Source organism: Panthera pardus, unplaced genomic scaffold (assembly GCF_024362965.1).
Source record: "Panthera pardus isolate Hobbes unplaced genomic scaffold, ASM2436296v1 HiC_scaffold_13, whole genome shotgun sequence".
In the NCBI taxonomy this organism is placed as follows: Eukaryota; Metazoa; Chordata; class Mammalia; order Carnivora; family Felidae; genus Panthera; species Panthera pardus.
In genome coordinates, this window is record NW_026526688.1 from 102,186,848 (window position 1) to 102,202,147 (window position 15,300).

At 36.0% G+C, this 15,300-nt stretch overlaps 1 protein-coding gene across 6 annotated transcripts in view; it reads left to right on the forward strand.

Moving 5' to 3' along the window:
* Nucleotides 1–15,300, forward strand: part of TRPC3 (transient receptor potential cation channel subfamily C member 3) — a 73,627-nt gene that overhangs the window by 38,832 nt on the left and 19,495 nt on the right. For 2 of the 6 annotated variants that reach the window (XM_053901278.1, XM_019418928.2), the window contains exons 6-11: nucleotides 946–1,179; nucleotides 3,474–3,738; nucleotides 6,467–6,662; nucleotides 7,974–8,183; nucleotides 9,504–9,551; nucleotides 11,368–11,451. In XM_053901278.1, coding sequence (XP_053757253.1) covers nucleotides 946–1,179; nucleotides 3,474–3,738; nucleotides 6,467–6,662; nucleotides 7,974–8,183; nucleotides 9,504–9,551; nucleotides 11,368–11,451 — 1,037 coding nt within the window. The remainder of the gene's footprint in view (nucleotides 1–945; nucleotides 1,180–3,473; nucleotides 3,739–6,466; nucleotides 6,663–7,973; nucleotides 8,184–9,503; nucleotides 9,552–11,367; nucleotides 11,452–15,300) is intronic. The other 4 variants (XM_053901279.1, XM_019418938.2, XM_019418946.2 and 1 more) reach the window with 2 other exon arrangements.

Genomic DNA, 15,300 nt, shown 5'->3' on the forward strand with positions numbered 1-15,300 from the left:
AGTTATTGAATAAATGTAAATTTTAAAAATCTGACCTGTGATGATCAAATATTTAATTGAAATACTTGTGAGATAATCTAGTAGACATTAGCTGATGAATAAAAATTTTTTTGCAAAAAAAATTTTTTTTGGCTTTCATTTCAGAGGTCTTTTTTAGGAGAGTTTCCATTTTCAGAATGCTGGTTACCTCACCTCACAAAAGTTCTTTTTAAAAAATTTTTATTAGTAAAGTGTAGTTGGCATACACTGTTGTATTAGTTTCATGTGTACAACATAGTGAATTAACAAGTCTACATATTACTCTGTGCTCAGCACAATAAATGTAGTCACCATACAATGTTATTACAGTACATCCCCTGTGCTGTATTTTTCATCTCCATGGCTTATTTATTTTATAACTAAAATTTTGTACCTCCTACTGCTCTTTATTTCTTCTATCCCTTCACTTACTTCCCCTCTGGCAGCCACCACTTTGTTCTCTGTATTCAAGAGCCTTTTTTTTTTTTTTTTTTTCCAAGAGCCTTTTCATTGTTGCTGTTCATTTGATTTTTAGATTCCACATGTAAGTGAAATCATATGGTATTTCTCTTTCTCTCACTTATTTCACTTAGTGTACACTTTCTAAGTCTATGTTGTTACAAATCCAACATCTCATTCGTTTTTATGGCCGAGTAATATTCCTGTGTGTGTGTGTGTGTGTGTGCGCGTGCGCGCATGTGCGCACCATTTCTGATGCTACGTGTAGAATTATGTTTCTCCGAATTCTAATTCTTATTTACTTGAACATTTTTCCTCCATTTAACTTTGTCCAGGGCCTCAGGGTGCCTGATATGGTACCTTATATATGGAGCTTTTTATAGGTGGGGACTGATAGTGGACAAAATAACAGCTTCTCTAAGCTAGTCTAAGCTATAAAATGTAACCTGTACCTTCCATGTGTGACAGGAATGATGTGGTCTGAGTGTAAGGAGCTCTGGCTGGAAGGACCTAGAGAATATATTTTGCAGTTGTGGAATGTGCTGGACTTTGGGATGCTTTCCATCTTCATTGCTGCTTTCACAGCCAGATTTCTAGCTTTCCTTCAGGCAACAAAAGCACAACAGTATGTGGACAGTTATGTCCAAGAGAGTGACCTCAGTGAAGTTACACTTCCACCAGAGATACAGTATTTCACTTATGGTAAGTTATTAACTGAAGGGTCCTCTTATGCATCAGGAAGGGTACTGGAACCACATTTTGGAAGGAAATGTCAATAAGAGTATGTTTAATGTGAGATGTGTGTTAAATGTGTATGAACAGAGGAGAAAGCATGAGCTTTAGAACTATACAAAATTGGATTCATATCAAGTCTACGGAGCTCCCTTGCTGTGTATAACTTTGTTCGAGGTAACTTACTTCTCTGTGCCTCAGTTCTCAAACCTATAAAATGAAGGTGTTGCAAAGTGAGAGAAAATTATCTTCAAGCCTAACAACATAAGTACTCTTACATATTCTTAGGATATGAAACTGTCTTCATTAGGGGAAAAAATAGCTTGATAAACTGCTTGGGGTGGAAGATGAGTACCTGAGTGCATGGTTTGGAGGAGATAAAATAACAAAAGGCACTAAACTGCTGTACAGGTGGAGTGAAGAAAATTTGGCAGAGGCAGGAAGTAGGAGCTAAAGTGGCATGGGAATGTAAGCTCTGGGGAACAGGCAGAAATACTGGGGAGGACACCCTGCTCCTCAACACAATATGGAAGGGAATTCATGCCTAACTTCTGTGTATCATGAAGAGCAGGGAGGTCCCAGCTGATATTCAGGGTGCAAGGATACTGATGCCTTCCTTGCCCAGCACAAACCAATGGTAAGCAATGTTAGCCTTCCCTCCATTGAGGCCAGGCTGGAAAGGTGTGATTAGCAAATTTCCATGTAGTTGCACAATCTTAAATCTGAAAAGAACCTTAGAAATATATTGCCTGGGGACACCTGGGTCGCTCAGTCAGTTGAGCATCTGACTTCAGCTCAGGTCATGATCTCACAGTTTGTGAGTTCAAGCTCCACATTAGGCTTGCCACTATCAGCCTATCAGCACAGAGCCTGCTTCAGATCCTCTGTTGCCCTCTATCTGCCCCTCTCCTGCTTGTGCTCTCCCCCAAAATAAATAAATATTTAAAAAAATGTATTGCCTAACGCTTATTTTAATGATAAGGAAACTCAGGCACAGAGTTTAAGTGAGTTCTGATTGTAAGAATCACTTTTTGTAAGTGTAATTAAGGCTTATATTGTGATAAGTGCTAGTGGCGTGTTAACATAACTGAAGAAGGCTGGGCGCCTGCTCCAAAATGTAAGATGGATGTTTCACACATTGTGAAATTTAAACACATTGTCTTGTTGTCAACAAGCAAAGATTTTTTAATTCCAAGGAGACCAGATCAAATGAGCAAATGATTACCATTTATAATCAAAGAATTAGCTTAAATTGTATCTTGTGTAATATATATCTTGACTATTTCAGTAACCTCTTTATTTAGGTTGATTCATGTGTATCTAATGACTATAATCTGGAGGGAAATTAGTGAATTCAGGATTCGCTCCTTACTATGTGTATGATTTTGATCAAGGATTTAGCCTTAAGTCTTGGTTTCTGCATCTCTAAAAAAACGATAATGATAACATCAAATCCGTAGAGTCACTGGAAAGCGCAGTGTCTAGTACACATTAAACATTCAATAAACATTAATTTTTGTTGTTGGAAATATCTACAATGTATCCATTCTTCTGGGAGTAACTCTGCACAAAATTAGCGGCATATTATTTCATTGAACTTCCAGGGAAATGAGTATCCAACAGTCTGCTGTGAACCTACTAAACGACCTTGAAAGTGGTGGGGTCTTCATTTAGAATCTATATCCAAAATTTTTGCACCTCAATAGCATCTTACATCTTACAGGAACAAGTAATATTGCTCAGATATCACACTGACAGCACCACTGTGATTCAGTGATATTCTCACTTGTTGTAATACAACATTTTATTTGCATAAACTGTTAGATGAACTAATTTCTCCATGAAATATGGAAAATAAGTTTTGTGCCAACTGAGCCTACAGGGTAACAAAATAGCTGGTCCATATATGAGAAGACAGATTAGTCAAGTCCGTTGTTTTGTCATTCTGGACACAGTCTGTGTCTAATGAAGGGTTTTAACTTCTTTATTTATCTTTTGCACTTGACTCTGTTTCTACTCAATGTGGAGCAGGTTTAGTATCTTCATAATCATGTTTATTAGATTAAAAGACTCCATGTGGGTGTAGAATTCATATGCTTCTGGTTTAAACATAAAAATAATGCCCAGACAGTTAATTAAATCTAGAGTAGTTTCAACTGAGATAAAAACCACCTTCCTACAAAATAGATCCTATTTAAGGTATTTATTTTGTAGATTGCAATGAAAAAAAGTCCCATTTCTGATATCTCTCTCTCTTTTTCTAGCCAGAGATAAATGGCTCCCTTCTGACCCTCAGATCATATCTGAAGGCCTCTACGCCATTGCTGTTGTGCTCAGTTTCTCTCGGATCGCATATATCCTCCCTGCAAATGAGAGCTTTGGCCCCTTACAGATCTCTCTTGGAAGGACTGTGAAGGATATATTCAAGTTCATGGTCCTCTTTATTATGGTGTTTCTTGCCTTTATGATTGGCATGTTCATACTTTATTCTTACTACCTTGGGGCTAAAGTAAATGCTGCTTTTACCACGTAAGTAAAACATCTTCGAAAAAAGGTTTGATGAGGAAAATGTCTAACAAATCTAGATGAATCATACCACAAATTCAATAATCATAACAAAGATGTTTTTAAGAGCAAAACTATCCATTGAAAAACAGTGCTTATGCATGATTACATTGCCCTAAAGGCTCATTTCTTTGAGTTTAGTAAGGGACCACAGAACAGAATCAAAATTTGGAAAAATCCTAGATGAAGCTGACTATTTTAAGAGAATTGGTCAGCAGATTTTTAATACTGGACATCTATTACATTATGTATGACATTAAATTTAGTTTCAGTAATTTGTAGTCATTACTATTCAAAAAAGAAAGCACTGGCCTTTATTTTAATGTATCATTAATCAGTACAAAGGAGTTGAGTAAGAAGAAATTACAGCTAAATGTTGTACAACTCACTAGTATCACTTCCTTCCTGTGGTCACACTTGTTTCTACATCGGAGACTCACCTTGCCTGTGAAGTCTTCCTTGATTAAACTTCCTTAGTCATTGTCCCTTTAAGTTCCCTCAGCAGAGAGACATCCAGTTGTGAGATCCCCTGACCCTGCATGTGGGTCCTCCCTTTGTACTGTAGTCCTTCAAGGTAGGGAGATCATTAGCCCTCCCTGTCTCCCTTTGTATCCTGTAATGCCACAGCTAGAAAGAATCTAGACCTTCAATAAGTTCCCTGTAGACTAAAATAGAACATCAAGCCCTTCCAGACATCTAAATTGTTTGGAAATGATTTTTTCACATAGTTAATACAGAGCAAGTCTTGGGGGTAGAAGAGAACGGAAACTCACTTTATTGTAATGAAAAAATAAATTCTGTTTGAACCCAGTAGGGGAGGGATGGAGATATCCTACACATAGTGCCACCCCTGTGAGCCTTTAAGAACTCATTTCTACAACACATTGTCTTCACTGTTTTGTGTGAACACATGGCAACTTGATATAGTGGAAGGATTCTAGGCTAGCAATCAGGCAGACCTGGATATGGATGCATTATCTCTGCTATTTTCTAGCTGCGGCCTTTGGTTAAGTTACTCAGCACTCCTCTGCGTTAGTTCCCTTATTTTTAAAATAAACACAATAAGGTTTGAAGCGGGTTATTGTGAGGATTATGTAAGGTCATTTATTTGAAGACTCTTGCCCAAGGTAAGAGCTCAGGCACTGCCAGTGTCCTGTCCTGTTTTACTGTCTGCCTCCTCCCACACATACGTATTCACAGGAATCGATATTCTTGAAGTTAGAGGAGAGAAGGTTTGCAACAAGAGCAAGAGGAAGGAGTCAGAATTTGGGGACACTGTTAAAGTAATGGTGGGAACAAAGAGGTTATAGTTTTTCTCAGTCTCCTGCTACCATCTATGCTATAAAATCACACAATGAACTGTTTTGTAATAGACACCAACTATATAGAAATAGGAATCTTTCTATTTAGCCTCATAAGGGTGTGGCACAATTTCTAGAACATGATAGGTGTTCCATCAATATTTGTTGAATGATGGCATGAGTAAATAAACTAGTGCTAAAACCTATAAATCTATGGAATTGTTGTTTAGAATCTGTTACAACAAATCAAAACCAGCACTGTTTCCATAAATCTTTTTTTGGAAAAAGGACTTACTTTTGAACCTTCCTTTGTAATGGAATTCTACATGTGTAATCGTTTAAGGATTATTTTTGTGGTTCACGTATCAGTGAATACAACTTGGTTATATGCCAAAAGCAGCCAAATTCGGTTGGCAAAATTCATTTAAAGGATAAAAGTAGGTGATTAGTCAGGTGAGGGCCTAAGTGTTACTTGCTGTTATGGAAGAATCAGGGAGTAGATTATATAAATGAAAAGAACAGGAATCTTGCAATCTGTTCCCTCCTATTCATTTGCAGTTAAATGTAACTTTTAGGTAATATATTCTTGTGGCAAAAAAATTCATAGAGTGGTATCTACAGTGAAAATCATGCCCCCTTCTTTACCCTTGGGCCCCAATCTCTCATATCTCCTTAGTTCACAGAGGCAATGGTTTCTTTTGGATACTTTCAGAGATATTTTATATATAAACAAGAATATAAGTATTTGTAAACTCCTCCTTTTTAGTCAAATTGTAGACTATTTCATACTTGCTGTATCTTATTTTTCAGTACTTGTTAGATACCATTTTATATAAACACATGAAGATAGATGTGTCTCATTTTCCCAGTGGCTACATAGGAATCCATTATATAGATGGAATTATTTACCAACTCCCCTACTGATAGATATTTAGGTTGTTTTCATTCTTCCCTACTACTACAGTGCAGGGAATATGTTTGTACATATTTTTTTTGAAGTGAGTATATCATCTTAATCCTGACCTTGTTCTACTCCAGAAAACCTGATTTAAAGGTCTAAATGACCTATAAAATCAAACCCCAAATTTCCATCCTTTAGGAGAAAGGAATGGGTATTGTGGCATGACTTTACCTTTCCCCTGCTGAGTTCAGGGAGTTTTCACTTGAAGATAATTTACAGAAAAGGTAGGCATTGGCAACATCTAATCATAAACCCCTGAAGGAACAATTTCTGTTAAATACTATAATAAAATAATTATACTCAGAGTTTGTTGTGATGATATTTAATGATGGCATTTTACATCTTTACAGTATTCAAACCCTAACTTGTTTTTCTTTTGATTTTAATACTGAAGACTGTTTATTTACTGTGTACCTTATTCTTTCAACAGTGTAGAAGAAAGTTTCAAGACACTGTTTTGGTCAATATTTGGGTTGTCTGAAGTCACTTCTGTTGTGCTCAAATACGATCACAAATTCATAGAGAATATTGGCTACGTTCTGTATGGAATATACAATGTAACTATGGTGGTCGTTTTACTCAACATGTTAATTGCTATGATTAATAGCTCATATCAAGAAATTGAGGTAAACCTGCTTTCTATCCATGGTATCTGTTCTTGCCATCTCACTCTAATAATATCCTCCATCTGTTTTTGTGCCCTTTGGTGGATGTCCAGTTCATGTCAATAAAGAGGCTTATACCTAAGCAGAAGGAGCCTGGACATTTCTCTGTGTTTCTCTCCTGGATAGATAGTCTCACAGGCTCTAGTGTCTTCTAGGAGCACAGCAGGGGTCCCCATGAATTTGCCATCATGCTGCCTCCTCTTAGAGTATATTTCAGAAGTTTTGAAATTAATGGCTAGAAGAAGTACTGACTATAGGGAAATTATTCTTTCCTAGGTTAGCTGGCCAACCATCTGAAAGATCCTAGTAGAGGAATTACTAGATGTCTGGCAAACATCAGTGATGTCCTGTATCCAGCCAGAATTTTTAGTATTCTAGAAGTCATTTTACTTCATGTTTTGGATTGCTCTTGCTTTGGTGCCTTCCTTCATCATTGTATGTATGTTTTCCTACATCCTTCCGGTTCATATTCAGTATCTCTTTAGTATTTTGCTATTTGTTAAACCTCCGAGTCTCTGTGTGTGTTTTAGAAAACACATAGATTCTCAAAGCAGAAGTTAGGTCCCCCAGAAATGGAAACTGTGGCATTCTGAATAACTGCTTGAGTGTGGTAATGGCAGGGTGAAATGAACAAGCCAACTTCTTCCACCTTTGAACTTCCTCCTCTTCATTTTTCTCTCCATCACTCTGGGCTGTTACTGAGGATAAAAAGAGATACAAGACAAGAATAGTCCACCGAGGGCCTTATGTGACATTTGAGGACAGATGGCAGACACGACATCCAAAGTGCAATTCGTCTGAGTGCTATTCTTTTCCCTTTGCTCTAAAGTATAATATGGTGTATCTATAGCCTGCCTTGGATGGGTCTAGATGAGGAGGGAGGGAGGGTGGGTAAAGACTGATGAAGTACCATTGATTATGAGGAATTGGCAGAGGTGGGGAAGAAGGGAGGAGTTAATGTTTTCATCCTTCCGTGACCCTGAATTTTTCTTGCGTTTTTGCTTTGTTTTTGGCTGGGGGGTGGGACACTCTGGTTAAATTTCAGGTGTTACAGGCATATGGAAGAGAAAAATTAAAAAGATGAGTATCATGACAACAATACTAAGAATATTATATAGGCCAATAGAAGTTATATGCAGATAAATGTATATAAGTGACTTATCTATTTCAAAAGCATAATTTAGGTTCATTGTATGATCCTACTGGAATCAATTACTAGAATATTTAGTTTTTAAAATGACACATTGTTTCTTTTCTATTTTTGTGATATAGGATGACAGTGACGTAGAATGGAAGTTTGCCCGTTCAAAACTTTGGCTATCTTATTTTGATGATGGAAAAACATTACCTCCACCCTTCAGTCTAGTTCCTAGTCCAAAGTCATTTGTTTATTTCGTCATGAGGATCATTAACTTCTCTAAATGCAGAAGGAGCCGGCTACAGAAGGATATAGAAATGGGAATGGGTAACTCCAAGTCCAGGGTACGTATCAAAAACTTACCAAGACATTGCAATGAATGTTTTGTCTTTCTCCTTGTCTTTTGATGTTTGTTCGGTAATTTTTATGTATGAACTTAGAAGATGTTGAAAGTTACTATCCATTCCATAGTCTTTCATAGACTAACACTTAATATCTTCACAATGTTTCAAGAAGTCACTTAGTCTATGCGTTACTTCTGGTCAGAATTTCATGCAAAGTGCCAGATTAAAAACAAACAAAAACACTTTTTTAACTTGTTAAAAGTAAACAGGAAAGTTATTGTTAGAAAACACTTTGTATTTTTGTGTTCCATCCTTCTCAATTGTTATTTTGAAGTTAAAGAATTTTAACTTCACATTTTCCTCTTGGCTGCATATATAGTTTACCACCACCATATTCTTCTTATTTGTAGAAACTCTTTATCGAGCTAGGTAACCTTTTTCTTTAATATCATAAAATCAACACAGGCCTAAGAGCATCCTCAAATATTCCATTTGATATTTCATAAATACCATTTTTATAAATAAGAATGGTTTGTCCCAAAGTTTTCCTGGGTAAGTCATACTTTGATTTTAGTTTGAGTCATACTTTGATTTTAACAAAGATGAGTTTTATGACAATACGTTATTATCATGAATTTAATTTGCAGAGATAGAATTGGTATAGGACACAGGAGGAGATGAGCAGACCTCAGATAATAAGGGAGCAAGACATAACAGGAATAAATGTGTGGAGTTACTTATACTAGTAACTAATTTTTGCCTAAAGTTGTGAAAATGATCTGTTCTTGTCATACCTTGGGAGCCCACAAGATAGCAATGTTACTCTGTAAAGTACAGACCTTTCTGAGCAGAGGTGGATAAGATTTGTCAGTTGAAGTTGAGAAAAAAGACTAGATTATTGCAATTTAATTTCTTTCTTTAAAAAAATGTGTATTTCCAAGATTTGTAGTACCCTGGCATCTTATTCCTTAGGAAGGTGGCCTTTTAAACCTTTTTAAATTTGACTTGGACATGGGCTCTTAAGGCTATTATGTTCCAAGGCATTGATCTGGCTGTGTCATCCTATGATTTCAAATAGTACCTCATATGTACACAGCGAGAAGGAGTACAATGTAAAGAATAGAGCCTCCATGTCAGACCAGGATTTGTATTCTGGTGCTTATGGCTTATTTTCAAGTAACATGGATAAGTCATTTCATCACTCTGAGCCTTAGTTGTCTCATCTGAAAGAGAGAAAGCTTGGTAGGATTAATGTAAGGATGATATGAGATGTACAAAGTTCCAGCCTCAACAAATATCAGTGCCCTTCCTCATTCACAGTTTACAAAGTGCTTTGCTGTACATTTGAACCTCATGCAACACTGTGAGGTAGGTATTATTATTATTCCCATTTTATAGATAAGACAACTGAAACCATTAAAGTAGCGTACTTACACAAGGTCAGGGGAGCTAGCTGGCCTGTGTGGAGTAGGTGTGAAATCCAAGTTTTCCAGCATCAGATGCCTCGCTCTTTCTACTGCACATGGCTGCCTTATACCCAGCACCTACTGCTATGGCTTGGTTACTGGCCCATTTCCTCCCCATGGGCTGCTCCTTCAGAGACAGGGTGGCTAGTCTCTTAAATGGGCCAGGCTCTAATTGCCATCCTGGGCAACTCCCTCCACTACTGAAATTGACTTTGTTTTGAAGGTGCTTTGTTTCTCTGGGGATTTATTAACTGAAGCTTTATTATTCAAAACCGGAAGCCTCTGGAGAGTGTGGGAACTCACAGCTCTTGCACTCACACCTTAAAGTTTTCTTTCTGTAGGCAACTGATTTCACGGACTCCATTCTTAAGAGTATCATACTGAAGGGGAGAAATACTGTCAGGGGAAGAAGAGCACATTCAGATGTCTGTCTTGTGGCTGCCTATACCTCTGTAAAGGAAATGCAGCTTGCTCAAATGCATGTGAGGGGAGCAGAAGTGCTCTATTTATGGTGTCCTCTTCTGCCTGTATTACACCATTGGTAGGAAGAACGGCTTTTTTCAGAGAGGTGGCTGGAAATAGAAAAAAAGTTGAGCACTGATCTCTCAGAAGCCATGAGCCATGGCTTCCCAATCTCCCCATATCTAGTTAAAAACTGCCATTTTAATTTTATTTTTTAAATTGTGCGTGGAGATGTTTAAATCTCTTTAATATTATTTGTATTATAAATATTAATAAATACTCTCTGCATACTGAATTTGGTAAAAATTTGGAGAAATTATATGTCTCTGTTTTTCTCTTTTTAGAAGAGAGGAAGGAGCCTCAAGAAATCTTACGCGCTAACCTGTAAAACTAACCTCAGTCAACAATCAGATACTGACCTCTAGTGGCAAATAGAAGAATTAATTTTATTAGCTAAGGTTTTCTGTTGGCAAGATTGTGCCACCTCCTCTTAGCATCCCACACATAGGATCCTGAGTAATGATCATGGAAGTCAGGTGGTGGGGTGAATACATATTTTCGCATAGGTTTTCCTGCCTTTGAATCATACTGTATTGGTAGCAGCTTGCCCAAAAGAAAGAGGTAGGCCCTGCTCACATACATAAAAAGTAGCTAGTAACAGTGTGCTTCTCTTACTGTCTCTTTCTACCCACTCTAAAGTTAAACTCTAAAGAGAGAGCAAGAAAAAAAATTTCTTTAAGCCCAATTATCTTGAAAGTTATGAATCTCACTCAGTATAAGGCGAAGATACCTAGAAATACATGTTATTTTGGCTCATATTTCAGTGTTACAAAATACCAAATGATACCATTTGAACTTGTAGTGTGTTCCTGTTCGAGTGTAGGAGAGGAATACAGGCTCAGGAGCAGACAGTTCCTTCTATGCATCCTTACCTTCTAGATGCTGTGAATACATTTTGATTAAGCACACAAGTCCTCAGGGACAATTACATTTAGTATGAGCCAACTTTTAAAAATGTTTTCAGTTAAGCAGTTCTGTTGCAGTGCACATTATAAACATTTTGATAAATGTGAGTTATGTTGCTGCATTCATTTTTACCTTTGAAAATCTATTAAATCACTGATAAAACTCCACTTCCACAAAGTTTTCCTTGGAAATGTTGACTCCAGAAATGTTATCAATGAGAATATAGATTATATTTTTGACTTACAAATGAATGTATTCTAATTTACTAGGTTAATTGTATTTTTTCCTAGTTAAACCTCTTCACTCAGTCTAACTCAAGAGTTTTTGAATCACACAGTTTTAACAGCATTCTCAACCAGCCAACACGTTATCAGGTAAGCATTCAGTAGACATATCTTTTTATCCGTATGTAATTCCTTGTGTGTGTGTGTGTGTGTGTGTGTGTGTGTGTGTGTGTGTAGTGAGTAGAATTATATTCTTTGGATATACTATGAGGATAGAACAGAACAGGGAAAAAATAGTATGTTAGTAGGAGGGGACTTTAGAAATCAGAGTCCCACATCCTTCATTTTTTTGGTTGAGGAAGAAGAGTTCCTTTGTGATATTAAAAGCAAAGTGTTGCCACACCTTCCAAAGAACATCCTCAAATACCTTGAGCTGGGGAAGCAGTGGGAGATATGGTATATTAGGAAGATAATGCTTTCACAGTATGGAAACCTGATAACATTTCTCTAGGTAATCCATTTTTCCAATGGATTCTTAGGCTATACTGTTCCATTAGTGCTACTTTAAAATATCTTTTGCATTTTGACATTAGATGTGACATTTGAACACTATTTTCCAACTTAGATGAGGTTGTAGCTTTTCTTTTCCATCTGGTTGATCATTTTGACTAACAAATCTGTAGATTTATGATGAAATCTAGAGATCACAAGATCACAAGAATGAAGATCCAGGAATTTGTAATGTATGGTTATGTCACTTAATGGGTACAGTGCTCTTTGTACACTCGTCTTGGAAGCAGCAAATCCTGCAAATTGCTTGGCACACTGATTGTCAAAGTCTTACTTTTTAATGGCTACATTATATTCCATTTATATGGTTATATTTACATTTAATATATCAGTCTTCTATCGATAGAAATAGAGGATATTGCCAATATTTAGCTATTATAAGCAACACTGCAGTAAGTAACCTCGTATATATGACATTTGAAACATGCACAACCATATAGAATTGTCTGGTTAAAGTGTATATAGGCATTTTAATATTTTAGCTATTATCAAACTGATTTTGGTGGAACTTGTACCAATTTATAGTCTTAACGATAAATGTGTGAAAGAGCCCATTTCCTCCTTCATGCACTAACAGCGTGTTACCAAAGGTTTTTTATCTTTGTCAAATAGATGGGTGAATATGGTATCACAGTGTAGTCTTCCTTGGCATTCTTTGTAATGAATGAACTTGACCATCTTTTAATATTTAGTATTCCACATGTTTACTTTTCTTGATGGGTTTTTTGTTATAAAGAGGAATTCATTTATGAAATATTTGAAGAATTAAGAATTCTTTTAAAATTAGTCCTTTGCCTGTGATACAAGTTGAGAATTTTTTTCTGTTTGCTGTATATATTTTTAATATTTTCACCCAACTTTATGATTTTTGTATCGTCAACTCTACAAACTTTCTATCGCTTTAGATTTTGTGACCTGTTTAGGAAGATCTTCCCCCACGTAAGAATACTTGAGAAATTTTTTACACATATTTTCTTTAGTACTTTTATGGTTTTACTTTTCAGATGAAAATATATGATCCATATAGAATATATTTTGATGCAATGTGTGGGGTGGAGATCCAAATTTATTCATTTTCCAGATGATTATATAGTTGGATGTGTTGAATAAATATCTTTTTATTGACTTGAAATGTCACCTTTATCACTTATTAAATTTCTTTATCTACTTAGATTTATTTCTAGGATTTCCATATGTTGTAGAACCACACTGTTTTAATTATTATAGTTTATAACAAAAGTTAAATAAAATATACAGACACAGACACACACATACATATGTCCTTACTTCAGGACTCTTATTTTACATAATATCCTGGCTATTCTTTCTTGTTTCTATTTCTGTTTGAACTTTAGAGTCAGCTTGTGTAGGTAGTAAAATATTCTGTTCTTTTTGTGATTGTTTTAAGTAAAATTGAGTTCTGTATAGTGTCTGGCTTCCTTTTCAACAACATGATATACCTTTCCAACTGTTCAGATCTTCATTTGTGTATTCAGTATCGTTATAAAGTCGTCCTCCTGTTGTTTGTATTGATTAGGATATTAAGTTTGGTGCAAACCTCACAAAACCACCAAATACCAACCACTATGTAAAGTATATATATAGAAATTTATTCCTCTCACCTATTCAAGAAGTCAAGAGGTGGTCATCCCAGGACTGGTATGCTACCTACCAATGTTCAGGGACCAAGGCTTTTATAGCATATAATTGTGTCATGACTGGCTTTCAGTCTAACATGCTTCATGGTCCAAGAAAGTTATTGGAAATCTGGCTATTATTTATGCATTCCAAAATACATTTAGAAGGTGATAGGAAAGAAAGATATGCCTCTTTCCTATAAGGAACTTATTTAAAGTTGCACAGTTTATCTGCAGGGGAGGTTGGGAAATATCTTAATTCCTAGGGGCCATTTGCCAAGCTAAAAAAAAAAAAAAAAAACAGGGAAGAGAATTGTCAGTCTCTGCTGAGATGATTATGTTATTTGTCTTGGTGCTTATCTTTATGTCTTTACATATATTTCTGTCTCTGTTACTTGATTTACAAGTTTCAAGTTTTATCTTTTGATCCTCCAGCTCTAAAATATGAGAGAATCAATGTGTTTATTTTATCTTTTATCACTTCCCCCTTTCTCCTAACATTTATTAGTTAAATCATTACAACTGTGATGGAGGAAAAAAACTTTACCCATTAGGTTTTGTCAGTTAAACTGACAAAAGACAGATTAATATGAGGGAAAAAAAAAACACATGTGTATTTATAAAAAGCAAAATGCATACACACAGGAGAACTCCCTGATGAGTAACGCAAGGGGGTAGTTAGAATTGGGAGCTTACATACCATCTTAACAAAGGGTAAATTTGGGTAGAAGCGACAAGACAAAGGAAACAGGTTTGGGCTCTAAAGGGTACTAAATTGTGGGAAGGTAAGTATACAAGAAAACCAATGGAAGATTAGGGTTGCTTTATTAAGGTTTTCCTGTGCAGACCCTGTGCCAACTTTCTGTCTCCAGTGATGATGGTTGTTTTAATTCCTTCTGGTTTGGAACAAGGAGAGGGAAGACCTTCACAAAGGGAAATTTATGTCTTGCTTTTAGGCAGATAGGAGAGGGGGAGTGAGCTCTTTCTGTGTTTTCTGCTTCTTAATCGACTTCAGAGTAATCCTTATGCCAAAGTGCTGGTCAGGATTTTAACCCACATTTATTTTCATTTTAGTCCCACAGAGTTGGCACATGCCACGGATCTTTTTGCCATCATTTTCCTTTGTGGACTAAAGTTTGTCTTTAGTTTCTTCAGAAAGAGTTCATGGGAACTATGTTTTAGTTATTTTATATTCTAAACTGTTTTCTATTTTCTATATATTTATATTGACTTGCTATAAAATTCTTAGATATGACTTTATTTTCTTAATGTATTTGTAAACATTGCTCCACTGCTCCTAGAATAAAATGCTGATGTGGAAAAGTTTGAGGCCGGATTGTTTTTCTTATACTATTGACCTGAGATTTTGATTTGGATGCCCACATTTTCTTCATTCATTTTCTAAGTCCAATAACTTGCTGTTGGTTTTTCTGAAGGTGAATCTGTATGTATTTTTTCCTGCACAAAGTATGGCTCTTCAATCTATACATTCCAGTCTTCTTTTATTTCTGAATAATATCCTTATATCATATCTTGAAATATTTTTTTCTGTTCTTTTATTTGGGTCTCTTCTTTAAAGAATCCAATTAGATGCCTGCTGAGTCTTCTTTGCCTGTCCTCTGTAGCAACCACTTTTACTCTATTCCAGTTGAATTTTTTATCCATTTCTCCTTTGGCTCCTTTTCTCTCATACTGTATTGTTCTTTGTCTTCATATGTGCTATTTCAAATTTACCTTTCATTTCTGTGACAATTCTCTTCTTCCTCTTTTTAAGACTTTCAAGCTTATACAT